The sequence below is a fragment of the Muntiacus reevesi genome, chromosome 2 (genome assembly GCF_963930625.1).
Source record: "Muntiacus reevesi chromosome 2, mMunRee1.1, whole genome shotgun sequence".
In the NCBI taxonomy this organism is placed as follows: domain Eukaryota; kingdom Metazoa; phylum Chordata; class Mammalia; order Artiodactyla; family Cervidae; genus Muntiacus; species Muntiacus reevesi.
The window spans coordinates 32,196,040-32,210,870 of NC_089250.1; the positions used below are offsets into that span (position 1 = coordinate 32,196,040).

General features: G+C 40.5%; 1 protein-coding gene across 2 annotated transcripts in view; it reads left to right on the forward strand.

Moving 5' to 3' along the window:
• CACNB2 (calcium voltage-gated channel auxiliary subunit beta 2) overlaps positions 1 to 12,185 on the forward strand; it is a 410,995-nt gene extending 398,810 nt beyond the window's left edge. For both annotated transcript variants that reach the window (XM_065921213.1, XM_065921214.1), the window contains exons 11-14: positions 6,727 to 6,878; positions 8,498 to 8,593; positions 9,603 to 9,788; positions 10,733 to 12,185. In XM_065921213.1, coding sequence (XP_065777285.1) covers positions 6,727 to 6,878; positions 8,498 to 8,593; positions 9,603 to 9,788; positions 10,733 to 11,221 — 923 coding nt within the window. In that variant the 3' untranslated portion in view covers positions 11,222 to 12,185. The remainder of the gene's footprint in view (positions 1 to 6,726; positions 6,879 to 8,497; positions 8,594 to 9,602; positions 9,789 to 10,732) is intronic.
• The last annotated feature ends 2,646 nt before the right edge of the window (positions 12,186 to 14,831 follow it).

Sequence of the window (14,831 nt, forward strand, 5' to 3'; positions counted from 1 at the left end):
TTGAGAACTACCGATCTTGTCATCACTGTGCAGTGAAGGATCTAAGGACCACAAGAAGGGAAGGGATCCGTGTGGTGTAGGTAAGGCACCAAGGAATAAAGCTAAGGCTAGACCCTGGGCGTCCGGACTGCCAGTCCAGGATTTCCTCCATTGAGCAGGGTGTGAAGTGATTACATTTACTTGACCATCTGCCTTCTCTTAGGAAAAAAATTTATGGGCCTATTGATCTGAATCTCACTTCCTCCCTCCTCCTGACCTAATCATTATAGGCATAGCCATGTCTATCTTAAGAAATTAACATTTTTTAATTCCACAACATTGCTCTGATGGCCCAGCTACAGCCATATCTCCACCCAAAGGGAGGACTTCACCTATATATAGTTTGGCTGTCAAGTGCACGATTAATGTTTTTGAAGATTTAGTGAATTTTTTTCTACAACAACAGCTTCTGTCTAATCTATATATAGTCAACTAAAAAGGCAAATATAAAGAGAAAACACATTGTATATCATCATATATACAGAAACTAGAAAAATGGTACTGATGAACCTATTACTGGCAGGGCAGGGAATAGAGCCACAGACGTAGAGAACAGACTTGTGGACACAGTAGGTGAAGGAGAGGGCGGGACAAATTGAGAGAACAGCACTGACATAGATGCACTACCATGTGTACAGACATATATGTGCTACCACATGTACACAGATATATACACTACATGTACACACACATATACACTACCACGTATACACATATATACACTACCATGTGTACGGCAGCTAGTAGGAAGTTGCTGTGCAGCACAGGGAGCTCAGCTCAGTGCACTGTGGTGAGCTAGAGGGCTGGGATGGTGGGGAAGCCCAAGAGCAAGGGGTGTAAGTATACATATAACTGATGCACATTGTTGCAGAGCAGAAACCAACACAACATTGTAAACCAATTGTCCTCTAATTAAAAACAATTTTTTAAAAGGCAAATATTTGTTACATTATATATATATGTATATATATACACAATGATTATATTTTTTCTTTTCCTTTTTAACTCATTCTTTCAACAAAATTTTTGAGTGCCAAGTATGTCCTAAGCACTGTCCTGAGGGAAGGAATGAAAGTAATTATGTATTATTGCCAGTCTTCTATCAGTTCAACTGTTGGAAAAGTTTTCAGTCATATCATCAAAATGCAATGTGATACATGTTAGGTTGGCACAAAGCAATACTTGACATTTATTAAGCATTTCCTATAGGCACATACTGAAATAAATATTTTGCACATTGCTACACTTAGTCCTCATTTCCATTTTCCAGAAAAGAATACTTAGGAGCTCCAAGAAATTAAGCCTTGTTACCCAAGGATCACACCGCTGGATTAAGTGAAGAAGCCACATTGGTGTCTGGGAAGTGGGTGGCCAGAGGCAAACCTTCCTGGGTCTGGGGAAAGGAGAGGGGGCTGTGACAGAGAGCTTTAACAGATTTCCTTTCTTAGGCTAAGTAAAGAACTTGTCAAAATGAGAAATCTGTGCTTAGTGATTATGAAATGGCATTGGAACTACTATTACATTACTGACAGTCTGCCCTCTGAGTCCATTTCTGTTTCATAGATAAGTTTGTGTCACATTTTAGATTCCACATGTAAGCAGCATCATATGGTATTTCTCTCTCTCTGACTGACTTTGCTTAGTGTGATAATCTCTAGGTCCATTCATGTTGCTGCAAATGGCAACATTTTCTTTCTTATGGCTGAGTAGTATTCCATTGTATATACATACATCTTCTTTATCCACTCATCTGTTGACAGACATTTAGGTCATTTCTGTGTCTTGGCTATTGTGAATACTGCTGCTATGAATATAAGGGTGCATGTATCTTTTTTAATTACAGTTTTGTCTGAATATATGCCCGGGGATGGGATTGCTGGATCATATGGCAACTCTTTTTTGAGGAACCTCTATACTGTTTTTCATAGTATCAGCAGCGAGTTTAAATTCAGTAGGTGTAAGAGATCGGGATCTGGACAGATAAATAAGGCTTTTCAGTTTCAGAAATGAACATCAGCAGCATTATTTCTTTTTTGAAATAAATTCTCAGCATGATGTACTCCATCAAAGAAAATCCACTAGTATGGGCACATTTCTTTTGAAAGCATCATTTTGTACTTGGAAGTTAAAAGCATTTTCTTCAGAATTTATTGGTCATCTCTCTATAAGGTTTATTTACAAATATGTTGCATTGGGTTTCTTGAAAAAATCTTTTTAAGTTTTTAAAGAATATCTAATTTTCCACCTTAATTTAAAAAGTGTAAGGTATCTGTGTATCTAAGAATACTAGAATGTATGCATATATACACACGTCTGTGATACATAGATTAAGCTATATATACATACATTGATATACATTAATAGATACAATTTTTGGATATATAATAAGATAATGGATTATTTTATGTTTATCTGTTACCCAGATTTAATAACAAGTATTACATTTATATTTTTGCCTGGGAAAGCCCATGGACAGAGGAGCCTGGCTGGCTACAGTCCATGGGGTTGCAGAGTCGGATACGACTTGGCGAATAAACAACAACAAATTACATTTATAATCATCTTTTTAATAGTGCTCAAGCCTCTAAAAAACAAGGTATTTTAAGGCATGGGACTCTTGTGACTATGTGAATACCTGTCATTAACTGGTACACAGATGAAAATCTTTGTGATCAAATTTCTTTTTAATGAGACATAACTGACAGGTATACAACTTGGTTTGACACATGTATATATTGTGTAATGATCACAGAAAGATTACTTACAAGTTTACGAAGTTACAAATTTTCTTCTTGTGAGGATAACTCTTTTTTTTTTTTTTTCACTTATTTTTATTAGTTGGAGGCTAATTACTTTACAATATTGTAGTGGTTTTTGCCATACATTGACATGAATCAGCCATGGATTTACCTGTGTTCCCCATCCTGATCCCCCCTCCCGCCTCCCTCCCCATCCCATCCCTCTGGGTCTTCCCAGTGCACCAGCCCTGAGCACTTGTCTCATGCATCCAACCTGGGCTGGTGATCTGTTTCACCCTTGATAGTATACTTGTTTCAATGCTGTTCTCTCGAAACATCCCACCCTCACCTTCTCTCACAGTGTCCAAAAGTCTGTTCTGTACTTCTGTGTCTCTCTTCTGTTTTGCATATAGGGTTATCGTTACCATCTTTCTAAATTCCGTATATATGTGTTAGTATACTGTAATGGTCTTTATCTTTCTGGCTTACTTCACTCTGTATAATGGGTTCCATTTTCATCCATCTCATTAGAACTGATTCAAATGAATTCTTTTTAACGGCTGAGTAATATTCCATGGTGTATATGTACCACAGCTTCCTTATCCATTCGTCTGCTGATGGGCATCTAGGTTGCTTCCATGTCCTGGCTATTATAAACAGTGCTGCGATGAACATTGGGGTGCACGTGTCTCTTTCAGATCTGGTTTCCTCGGTGTGTATGCCCAGAAGTGGGATTGCTGGGTCATATGGCAGTTCTATTTCCAGTTTTTTAAATCTCCACACTGTTCTCCATAGCGGCTGTACTAGTTAGCATTCCCACCAACAGTGTAAGAGGGTTCCCTTTTCTCCACACCCTCTCCAGCATTTATTGCTTGTAGACTTTTGGATAGCAGCCATCCTGACTGGCGTGTAATGGTATCTCATTGTGGTTTTGATTTGCATTTCTCTGATAATGAGTGATGTTGAGCATCTTTTCATGTGTTTGTTAGCCATCTGTATGTCTTCTTTGGAGAAATGTCTGTTTAGTTCTTTGGCCCATTTTTTGATTGGGTCATTTATTTTTCTGGAATTGAGCTTCAGGAGTTGCTTGTATATTTTTGAGATTAATTCTTTGTTGCTTCATTTGCTATTATTTTCTCCCATTCTGAGGGCTGTCTTTTCACCTTGCTTATAGTTTCCTTTGTTGTGCAAAAGCTTTTAGGTTTAATTAGGTCCCATTTGTTTATTTTTGCTTTTATTTCCAATATTCTGGGAGGTGGGTCATAGAGGATCTTGCTTAAGATCCACTCTCTTAGTAACTTTCAAACAGACAGTATCACTAACTCCAATTACATCCTTGGGACTTCACTGTACTTTTGATCACCCTCCGCCTCCCCCTGTTCTCTATATCTGTGAACTTGTTGCTTTTTTTTTTTCAGTTCCACATTTCAGTAAGATTATATATTTGTCTCTAATTTCACTTAGCATAAAGTTGGTAAGGTCCATTAGTCTTGTTGCAAATGTGTGTGTGTGTGTGACTCATCTTATTCCACTGAGCTGTACTGCAGACTAACTTTATATCCTGCAATTTAATTCATTTATTAGTTCTAACAGCCTTTTGGGGGAGTCTTTCGAGTTTTATATACATATATCAGCATGTCAGCTATAAACAGTGAGAGTTTTACTTCCTTTCCAATTTGTATGCCTTGTTTTTGTTTTCTGCCTACTTGCTCTGCTAACGTCTTTCAATACTATGTTGAAAGAAGTGGCGAGAGTGGGCATCCTTGTGTGGTTCCTAATCTCAGAGGAAAAGCTTCTAGCATTTCCACCTGGTATGATGTCAGCAGTAAACTCATCAAATTTCTTAATGTTTACAATAAACTTAGGTTGGAACTTCACTAGTGGTGATCGGTGGCTTGTGAAAACACAGGGCACAGAGAAGCAAGGTTATAATTGGAATAAAAAATTTAAGAAGCAAGAGAAGAGAGCAAATAACAGTATTAGTAATGTTTTAGAACATAATTAGAAAAGGAATGACTGAAAGAAATATGAACAGTATGCTGTAAGAAAGCCCAGGTACTTGTTACCTAGTTTCAACCATTTACTTTGAAGTTAATCCCAGATACTTATATTATTTGTAAATATTTCAGTATGTATTTCTAAACAGTGGAAACTCCTTTTATTTAAACCATAATGCCATTATCATACCTTTTTTAAAAATATTTATTTATTTGGCTGCACCAAGTTTGAGTAGACACATGCAAGATCTAGTTCCCTGACCAGGGATCAAACCTGGGCTCCTGCATTGGCAGCATGGAGTCTTAATCACTGGGCCACCTGGGAAGTCCCTGCTGTACCTTAATAACCACCCCCTGGTATCATCAGGTTGCCACTCAGCCATGTATCATTTCCCAGCTGTCATATACTGTATAGATACAAACACATACATTTTATACACACACATATATATATACATAAACACTTTATTCACTTCTGCATCATAAAATATATAAATTACTGTTTGTTTGAATCAGGATCCAAATAAAGTTCACACATTGTGATTGGTTCTTAGGTCCTTGAATCTCTTAATCCTGTTTTCCATATATCTTTTATCTCCTTGTAATTTTTTTAAGAAACTAGGTCAGTTATCCTACTTATCCTACAGGGTATTCAGAGACTGAATTTTGCTAACTAAATTATACTGGTGTAGTTTATACAACTGTCTGTTCCCTGTATTTCTTGTAAACTGGTCTATTGAGAAGCTTAGTAGGTTTTTTTTTTTTCGTCTTTTAGCAAAACTGTCATGAGTGGTAATGTGACCAAATACTACTTTAAAGCTCATATCACAAGTGGTTTGGGGCATTTTAAAGACATCCAGATAAACAAAAGGACTCTTAGTAATAAGAGGCAGGTGATTAGTGGCGTGCCTTTTCTGGATAATACAAAAGTTAAAATTATCTCCAGGAATCTTCTGCATGGACGTGAATGCACAAGAGGAACTAAATGGTGTCCTGTAGGTCCAGGCATCTCATGGGATTGGCCCTTCATGACTGTAGTGGGCACTGCAAGCTACATATTATCCTTTACAGATCTGTGATACTTAGAAACATAGTTCCTGGCTATTTAACTTTTATCTGACTCTCAGAAATTGTTATTCACATTCACTACATTTCGGGTACTCCATAGCAGTGATACAGTATATATCCATCATCACAGAAAGTATTCTTGGACAGCCCTTTTTACACTCGAGAGAGAATGGAGAAATAGATGAACTGAATGAAAACACTTTGGCATTCAAGTAAATTTTTTTTATGTTTTTCTATAAATCTAATAGATTATATATCCGAGGTGCTGCCTCCAATACATAACTGCCCTTTTAAGCATGAATGTTACAGGACCATCTTTTTGTTGGTGAAAAATAGAAGAGGTGTGTTTCTGGGTAGGTTTGTTATAGACATTCTGAAAATCTCTGTTTCCTGCTGTAGTTCCACTTGCTCATAAACATCTCTAGACTCCATCATCTCCAGAAAGCATACCAAGAGGTGGCAGGTAAATGCAGATACACCCGTGCAGTGACAGGAAAGCCGGTGATGGGTTGCTAGGCTTGAGTGGTCAGAAACAAAACACAAGGAAGAGCTCTCTTCATGTTTCTATTTTACATTTTAATAAAATGACTCCATGGAGTGAAGTTTTATAGCCCCCCAAAACAAGCACAGAGAGCCAAAAAGTTTGACTCTTACATACATCGTGGTAAACTGGAAATAAATTTCATAGCTGGTTGAGAGAGGAATTTCTAAATTCTCGAGGTGTTGTGAAGGAATGGCTCTTTGCAAAGGATGCCTGTTATCAGCTCTCTTACCTGTAGACATCAACAACAGCTCACCTGCCTGAGTAACCATTTTACTTTCTGTCAATCTGGTCTAAAGATGCTGAACTTTTAAGTAATCAATCTCTGCTTCACCTTTTACAGCGGAAGTTCAGAGTGAAATCGAAAGGATTTTTGAACTTGCAAGAACACTGCAACTGGTGGTCCTTGACGCGGACACTATCAATCACCCAGCCCAGCTCAGTAAAACCTCTCTGGCCCCTATTATAGTGTATGTCAAGATTTCTTCTCCTAAGGTAAGCAGGGCTATTACCGTTTGTTCTGCAGTGAAACTTTACTAAAATATGTGTTTATAGTCTGCTTTCCAGTTACAAACAGGCTGCTTCTTTATCCATCACTAAGGATTTGAAGAGAGAGATGGTAGATGAGAAGTGTTAAGAGTCATATAAGCAGAGAGTGACGATAAGTTTCACGGCTGAGAACAGTGATTTCCAAAGTGTGGCCTGTGGATTTCTGGTGGGGGAGGCTTGGAGACACTTTCAGAGGGCCTAGAAGGTCATTTCCCTGATAATCCTCAGATATTCTCCTCCTCTTCCCCTGGCCTGACCTTTGTACTGATGGTGCAAAAGAAGTGGTGGGTAATGTCTAGGCAGGAAGCAAGACGACAACAGCACTAGAAGCTGCTGCATTCTTCCTCACCATGCACCACCAGGTTATAAAGTTTCACTTAATGTACTAATGAAAATGCATCTAGTGCCACTTTCTTAGTGGAGTTTGAAAACACTGGATACATTAGTTCCGGGTATGTATATTGATAGGAGATCCTTGCTCTTGTCTAAAGGTATTACTAAAATATAAATCTATGTCCCAGACGAGGTCAGAATAAGGTGCAGATTTTTTACTGGCAACCTTCAAGTTAGAAGAGACGATGCCTCTTTCGCCTATGATTTTAGATGGAATCTTGTGAAATATCTGAGTATTATTAAGTTAACTGTGCTAGGAATTAAGTTTTTACGATCATTAACTCTTTTACAACTTCTGGTGTCCACACTAAGAATACAAAAACTGGTGATATTAGTTTTAAGAACGTATTTTATTTAAACCAAAAATATTTGTTATATTTAGTCAATAAAATGTTATTGTGGTACTTTATTCTACATAACAAAATGGGAAGTGCACATCAAGTTCTTCACCTGCATACTCAAAGTCAGTTATTTAAGGACAAGTACTGGTGTGATTATTGGCGTCATCCTAGAACACTGTTTTTATTGGAAAGAACAAATAACATGCCATTCAAATTTCAGGACAAATCAATGGAATTTAATAGAGTAGGGTTTCAGATGTCACATGGCAGCTAATCTTTAAAAAGCTACCACTTGTTTACTGTAGTATCAAAGAAAAATATCCAGAATTATCTGAAAAGGCTACTAAAATATTCCTCCTTTTCTGAATTACGTATGTGGAAGAGGCTGGATTTTCTTCACCTATTTCAAAGTAATGTACTGTGGCAGATTAAATGTAGAAAGAGGAAACATTGGTTATCTTCTATGAAGTCAGATCGTAGAGAAATTTGCAAACAATTTAGCTATTTTTATCGAAATAAGTGATATATGTTAACATGCAAGAGGTTTATTGGTCATTCTTAAATGAATTTCTCAAGTTTTTAAAAACATAAATCATGAGCGATAAAGTTTGAGAAGTGCTAGCCTTAAAAGATTCAGAATAATCCCCATGCTGGTGGTTTTTGAAGCTTGCAACCGAGAAATATTAATTTTCCAGATCTTAAATATTCTATTTTCTTGCCTAGTAAACCGTGAGTGCTGTATGAAAAAGGTCCCAGAGAAAAGAGTGAATAATGAACCTTGTTGTTTACCTGAGTACAGACAATCCTGTTTAAAAACCTCATCTTTTGCAGGTTTTACAGAGGTTAATAAAGTCTCGAGGGAAATCTCAAGCGAAACACCTCAATGTCCAGATGGTGGCGGCAGATAAGCTAGCTCAGTGTCCTCCAGTAAGTCTCTCTGTTCGGTATAATCCACTTGTCATCAGCCCCGCTGTTAACAAAAACAAGACAGACTAGGTAAACACTTGTCCAGAAGAGAAGCCTCTCCATTAGCAGTGGGCTTCTTCCCAAATTGGAGAACTGTCCACCTCTTACCATGAGCACGGGTCTAGGTCATGGTCGTGGTTTACAAAGGCTGCAGTGTGTTCCGTAGGGATGTCGCTTTGTTAACATCTAACGCTTCCATAGTATCTTAAGTGAAACACAATTGTTGTTTCAGAACTTTGGTTGGAAAGATGGATCTATTTGGGGTTGGTTTATTATTCACTTCTAGTCTGGAAGCAAGTTGCTGGCTCTTTATCACCATCTATGAAATTGATCTGAAACCATGTAGACACCAATTTCCAAACCAGTCAGTAAGCAGATTCTGACCCCTGAACCCATTCCTACCTTGCATCCCTGTTGTGCATACCATGCTTTGAGACACTATGCTTCTGGGTTTTGTTTTGGCTTCTTTTTTTAATGAGAGGATAATTACAATGTTGTGTTAGTTTCCACTGTACAGCAAAGTGTACGTACACATATGTTGCCTACCTCCCAACCTACCTTCTAGGTTCTGGCTTCCTCATGTCCTTCCCTTGCCGCAGCTATTTCCAAGATTCAGCTTTTCACAGTCTCTATGTCGAAAACAGACTTCTTCCTATACTGTTTGGCTTATAGTCTTTTCTTTTTTACATCTCTCTTCTAACGTAGGGTCAATTCTTTTTTTTTTTTTCCACTATTAGCAAATTTTCTATCATGCCCTTAACTTTTATTACACCTGTCCACTTCCTAGTCATTGATACCAGTGATACATGTGTGTCGACACTGACCGGAGGAGGACCAATGCTTGTAAGCTGACTCTGGAGGACAGTCTGTGGAGGAGTCAGGCAGCAGGAGCAGAGACCAAGGGGCTCCCTGCTTTCTCCTCTAAGGTGGGGAGGTGTCAGTGTGCTATCTGTAATGTCTGCCCCTGCAGGAGCTGTTTGATGTGATCCTGGATGAGAACCAGCTCGAGGATGCCTGTGAACACCTGGCCGACTACCTGGAGGCCTACTGGAAGGCCACCCACCCTCCCAGCAGCAGTCTCCCCAACCCCCTGCTCAGCCGCACTTTAGCCACCTCCACCCTGCCCGTCAGCCCCACGCTAGCCTCCAACTCACAGGTAAGCGGAGCCCTCTTCCACGCCTGGGATGCCAATGCACCATTTGTTCCCATCAGGCAGCTCTCTCCCAAGTGAGCTGTGTGCCCGTAAGAAAAGCAGTGTAAACAGCATCCTGTGAATGTAGATCCCCTCGCCCCATATTCTTTTTTAATTGGTGTAGAGTTGCTTTACAGGGTTGTATGGGTTTCTTCCTACAAGGAAGTGGAACAGCTATATGTCTATCAGCTCTATCCCCTTCCTCTTGGACTGACCTCCCACCATCCCCACCTCTAGGTTACCACAGACTACTAACTCTATTAGACAGGAAGAGAGGAGGAACTTTCTACAGGCCGGCAGCACAGGCTGTGGACTCAAGACTGCCTGGGTTCAAATCCCTCTCAGGCCCTGTGCCTCAGGCATCTAATAGCACCAACCTCATGGGGCTGTCGTAAGGGTTCCATCTTGTGACCCTTCTCATAGATGAGCACAGAGGGTTGTATTAATAATTTGATATGTGACTATCTTATGCTAGTGCTGGTCTCATTAAGTGCCATTTAAGCATCTGACTGTTTTTTTTTTTTTTCCCTTAAAGCCAACATTTCCAGAATTTATCTTCCCACCTGTATCTGAGCAGAGGTGTGGCTCAGTGTACACCATGTGTAGACAAATCTCAGGAATTTGTATCTGTATTTGAACCACAAGAGAACATATAAAAGAAATCCCTCCTTCCTTCATCTAAAAGGCAAAAAAAAAAAAAAAGGTTACTCTGTTCAAAGTCTCTAAAAGGCTGAAATGAAATCTAACCCAGCTTGCTTGCTTAATTCTTTTGGTAACATCCAGTAGCATTTATATTATACTGGACTTGACGTTAATTTGTAAGCACCTAGGACAGTGCAAGGGGACTAGACTTAAAAGTACCTGCCTTTGTGACGGGGGTTCTCCTGTATTTGCTCCTCTGGCTCCAGGGTTCTCAAGGGGATCAGAGGACGGATCGTGGGGCTCCGGCCCGCTCTGCTTCCCAAGCTGAAGAAGAACCCTGCCCGGAACCGGTCAAGAAAGCCCAGCATCGCTCCTCCACGCAGCACCACAACCATCGCAGCGGCACCAGCCGAGGCCTCTCCAGGCAAGAGACCCTGGACTCAGAGACGCAGGAGAGTCGCGACTCCGCCTACGTGGAGCCCAAGGAAGAGTACTCGCACGAACACGCGGACCACTACGCCCCGCCCCGCGACCACAACCACCGAGAGGAGCCCCACGGGGGCGGGGAGCACCGACACAGGGAGACTCGGCACCGCTCCAGGGACCCGGACCGGGAGCAGGACCACAACGAGTGCAACAAACAGCGGAGCCGCCACAAATCCAAGGATCGCTACTGTGACAAGGATGGGGAAGGGGTGTCCCGGAGACGGAACGAGGCTGCGGACTGGAACAGGGATGTTTACATCCGCCAATGACTTTTCTGCCCTTTTCTGTTGTTTTTTTTTTCTTTTTAAGTCTTGTATACCCACCACCCGCCCAACTCGATCTTGAGGGGAGGGGGGCGGACTACATTGCAATCATATGTGACTTGTCTTGTATATTTTGTACTGTTGTTGCTTGGATAGCAACAGCATAAAATATTTGAGTATTAATACACTTTTTTTTTCTTTTGTAAGTGCTCTATCAATTGGCCTGGAAAGACTGCAGGCCCCCGGTTGTCTACAGATCCTTGAACCCCGTCTAGGGTAGCTGCCACTCGAACAAAATCTGTTGCTGTCTGAGTGGCATTCGTATTTTAAGAAGCATAGCTGATGTTTTCGAAAATGTGGTTGATGTATCCAGTAGGCCAGAACTGGCCCAGATAAAAAGTGGAGTTTCCTGATTCTTGCCGATTTTTTAATATGTAGGCACCTGATTTGCATATTCATCCATGGACCACTGTTTCTTGCTTGTACCTCCGGCTGACTAAATTTGGGGACAGATTCAGTCTTGCCTTACACAAAGGGGATCATAAAGTCAGAATCTATTTTCTATGTATTAGTATTGTGTACTGTATAGACAGTTTGTAAATGTTATTTCTGCAAACACCTTCTTACAATAATTATATATATTATATATAATATATATATATATATATCAGTTTGATCACACTATTTTAGAGTCTTAATGCCAAGTCAGCAGACCTGCTTTATGAATTACAGGGACTAGAAAAGCCCACCTTCAGGAAATTTGTAATAGCATCGACTCGACACCCATCCCCATTCACTAGAGAGTCTGTACATACTGTAAATACGTGTGGCTGCTTGACTTGAAAAGGTTTGATTTCTGAATGTTTCACCATCCTTGTAAGTTTATCATTTCTGACCATAAACTATGGGAAATATATAACCAAACTCCAAGAGTTGTTCTACTCCGTGCAGTTCACACTGATTGTGACGACCACGTCCTGCGTAGCTAGTGTCTGAGGTCACAGCACTGGAGTCTAGAAGCTGGAACCCGTGTGCGTGTGGGTCTGGGGGTGAGCATGTGCGAGCAAGTGGAGGGTGTGAGTGTGGAAGACGCAAGAAGCGTCCAGCCTGGGCCACCGGCATGCACCCACCTGGCTCCGCCGTTCACTATGCTGCTGCGGGAGCCGCCGGGGCGTGGGGGGGAGCTCGCTGCCAAAGGGGACTCGTTCAGAGAGCTCCCACCTGCTGGCTCCTTGGCTGTGCCCCTGGAAAGGAAAAATACGGGCCGCTTTTAACTGTGAGTGTTCCACTGGAAATGTCTGATCTCTCATGTGTCCGAGTGTCTGTCGTAGGGAGAAACGTTTACACAGCTTGTAGAATAATTTCAGGGGAAAATCAGAGACCGTGACTCCTCCCGCCCCCCTGGCTGTTCCCCTCTTCTCTCCATCCATCGCCTCCCGTTCCATCCCCATCTCCCCCACCCACTCCGACACTTTCACTGTCCGTCAAAACCTAGAAGTGCTTCTTATAACCAAAGTTTCTGCTCTTCAGAAGAAATCAGGGCAAAATGAGGTGACTTGAAGTGAACAAAGATGTTGAGGTTTTCCTGTGTGGGACACCTGCCCTGAAGGGGAAGCCAGAGATGCTGAGCCTGGTGTCAGGGACACGCTGGCGGCAGCCCACAAGGTGGCTGTCATGCTGAGGCCAAAACCTGCTCTATGTCTGTCTGTCCAGTAATGCCTGGATGGGTAACACAGTGTTAGGTGTGCACGGACCTGGCACTTGAAGTCTGTTCCTGGAAAACTCCTCTCTATGACTGCCTACCTTCAGACCTGGACATTAAAAATTCTTATTTTGCTAAATAAGGTAGGCTTTTTTTATTTCGCTTCTTTGGTTATTCCAGGTTCTTGCCAAATATCTTTGGACCTTTACAAGTAAAACTGTTTCATGTTTCATTCCTTATTTTCCTCTCCCAAAGAAAACTCAAGAGTTATAAAAATGAATTAGACATATAGTGTTTTATCAGATAATAGAGAAAACATTTCCCTCAATCTGTTCATTAGCTCTGTACTGTTGACATACCTTTATTTATTGAATATAAAGACACTAGTCATAATATATAAATTTTCAGTATAAATTAGTCACATCATTGGGAAATCAAGTTCCAATTAAAGTTACTTTTATAAAATACTTCCAGTCAACTTTTCATCATGGTAAGATGTCCTAATCACCTGCCCCAACCTTTCCTATACAAAATTACATCCCAGTTCATGACTTTGGAATATTTGAATTCTTGAGGTATAACTGGTATGTATCTTTTTTGCTGCTACCATTAATCCCTTTCTAAGAACTACATTAACAGATTCCATTTTTAAAAATTTTGTACCTGGACCCTTCATTTCTCACTTTACTGTGAAACACATTAGTCCAAATCAGAGTGTTCCTCAGAAACCTCTATTGCAGGATTTGACATAAGCGCATCTATCTGTGAAGACTGTGTAGTGGGTCTATGTGTTAACGGTGTGTGCAAAGTATGTAAATGAAGAAACAATCCCAAGGGCAATGGGATATTTACTGACTCGTAGAATGTAAAATTCTAAGTCTTTTCACACAGCAAAGGTTTCATCTTAACCAACTAGGTTGTAGAATCATGATTTTTGTAGTTAACCTAGAAAATGCTGGAAATGTTCTGAACAGTTCTATGGGTTTTTTTTTCCTTGTCAAACTCATTTCGATTTTTTCTCTGCTCTCTTTCTACTGCTCATTTAAGTTACTGTTACAAAAAGGTGCTGCTAAATGTAGGCCGTCTTAGTTATCCTGTACTTTGGGACAATGCCACATTTGAACATGGTCTGCTCTGCATTCATGTTAAACCTTCACTGTCAGCTACACCAAACTGTTCAACAAGCCTGGTTTAAAGTCATTCGTATCAAACAAATAAAGAGCTGGCTTCTGCACTGTTTACTATTAGTAGTATTAATTGCCATTTCAGGAGTGAGTCTTACAGCTGAAAGTATGTTAAACACTCACCTGCACTTCCCTCACGTGGCTCATCTTCCGGAGGCAGGGAGGTCATGGGCTACGGCCCCTCCCCACGCTGACTGACAAGTGCCAGCTTCCAGCAGGTCAGAGGTCTCCGGGGGTCTGAGCACAGCAACATCAGCTTCCTCTCACCTTCATCCTTCCATGTTCAGCCATTCTTGCCTCCAATGTTGAATTTTATTTTTTCCCTTTTAAACTGATCCATCATCAGATCTTCATTTTAATTCCTCACCCTTGGCTCAATGACATGATGCTGCTGGTCCAATCTCGTTAACAGGTCAAGAGTCACTCTGGTGGAGACAACAGGTAAATTAGATGTCTCTGGGTCAGTGGTTGAATTGTGGCTAAGTTACGTTTTTAAGTATTTGTACTTTACTACTTAAAATGTGATACACGGTTTTGAAGTAAAATGTACTCACTGTGGAATTAAAATGCTTCTGTTTCAGAAATAACTATGACAACATTAAATATGTTAAAAAAAATGTATTCGTTCTCCTCCGTATTTCCCTTTCTTCTATCGTATTTTTTCTTAAATGTCTGCGTTTCTTAAGATTGAATGTGTTTTGTGTTCCAATTTGGTTTTTTTTTTGAAAGA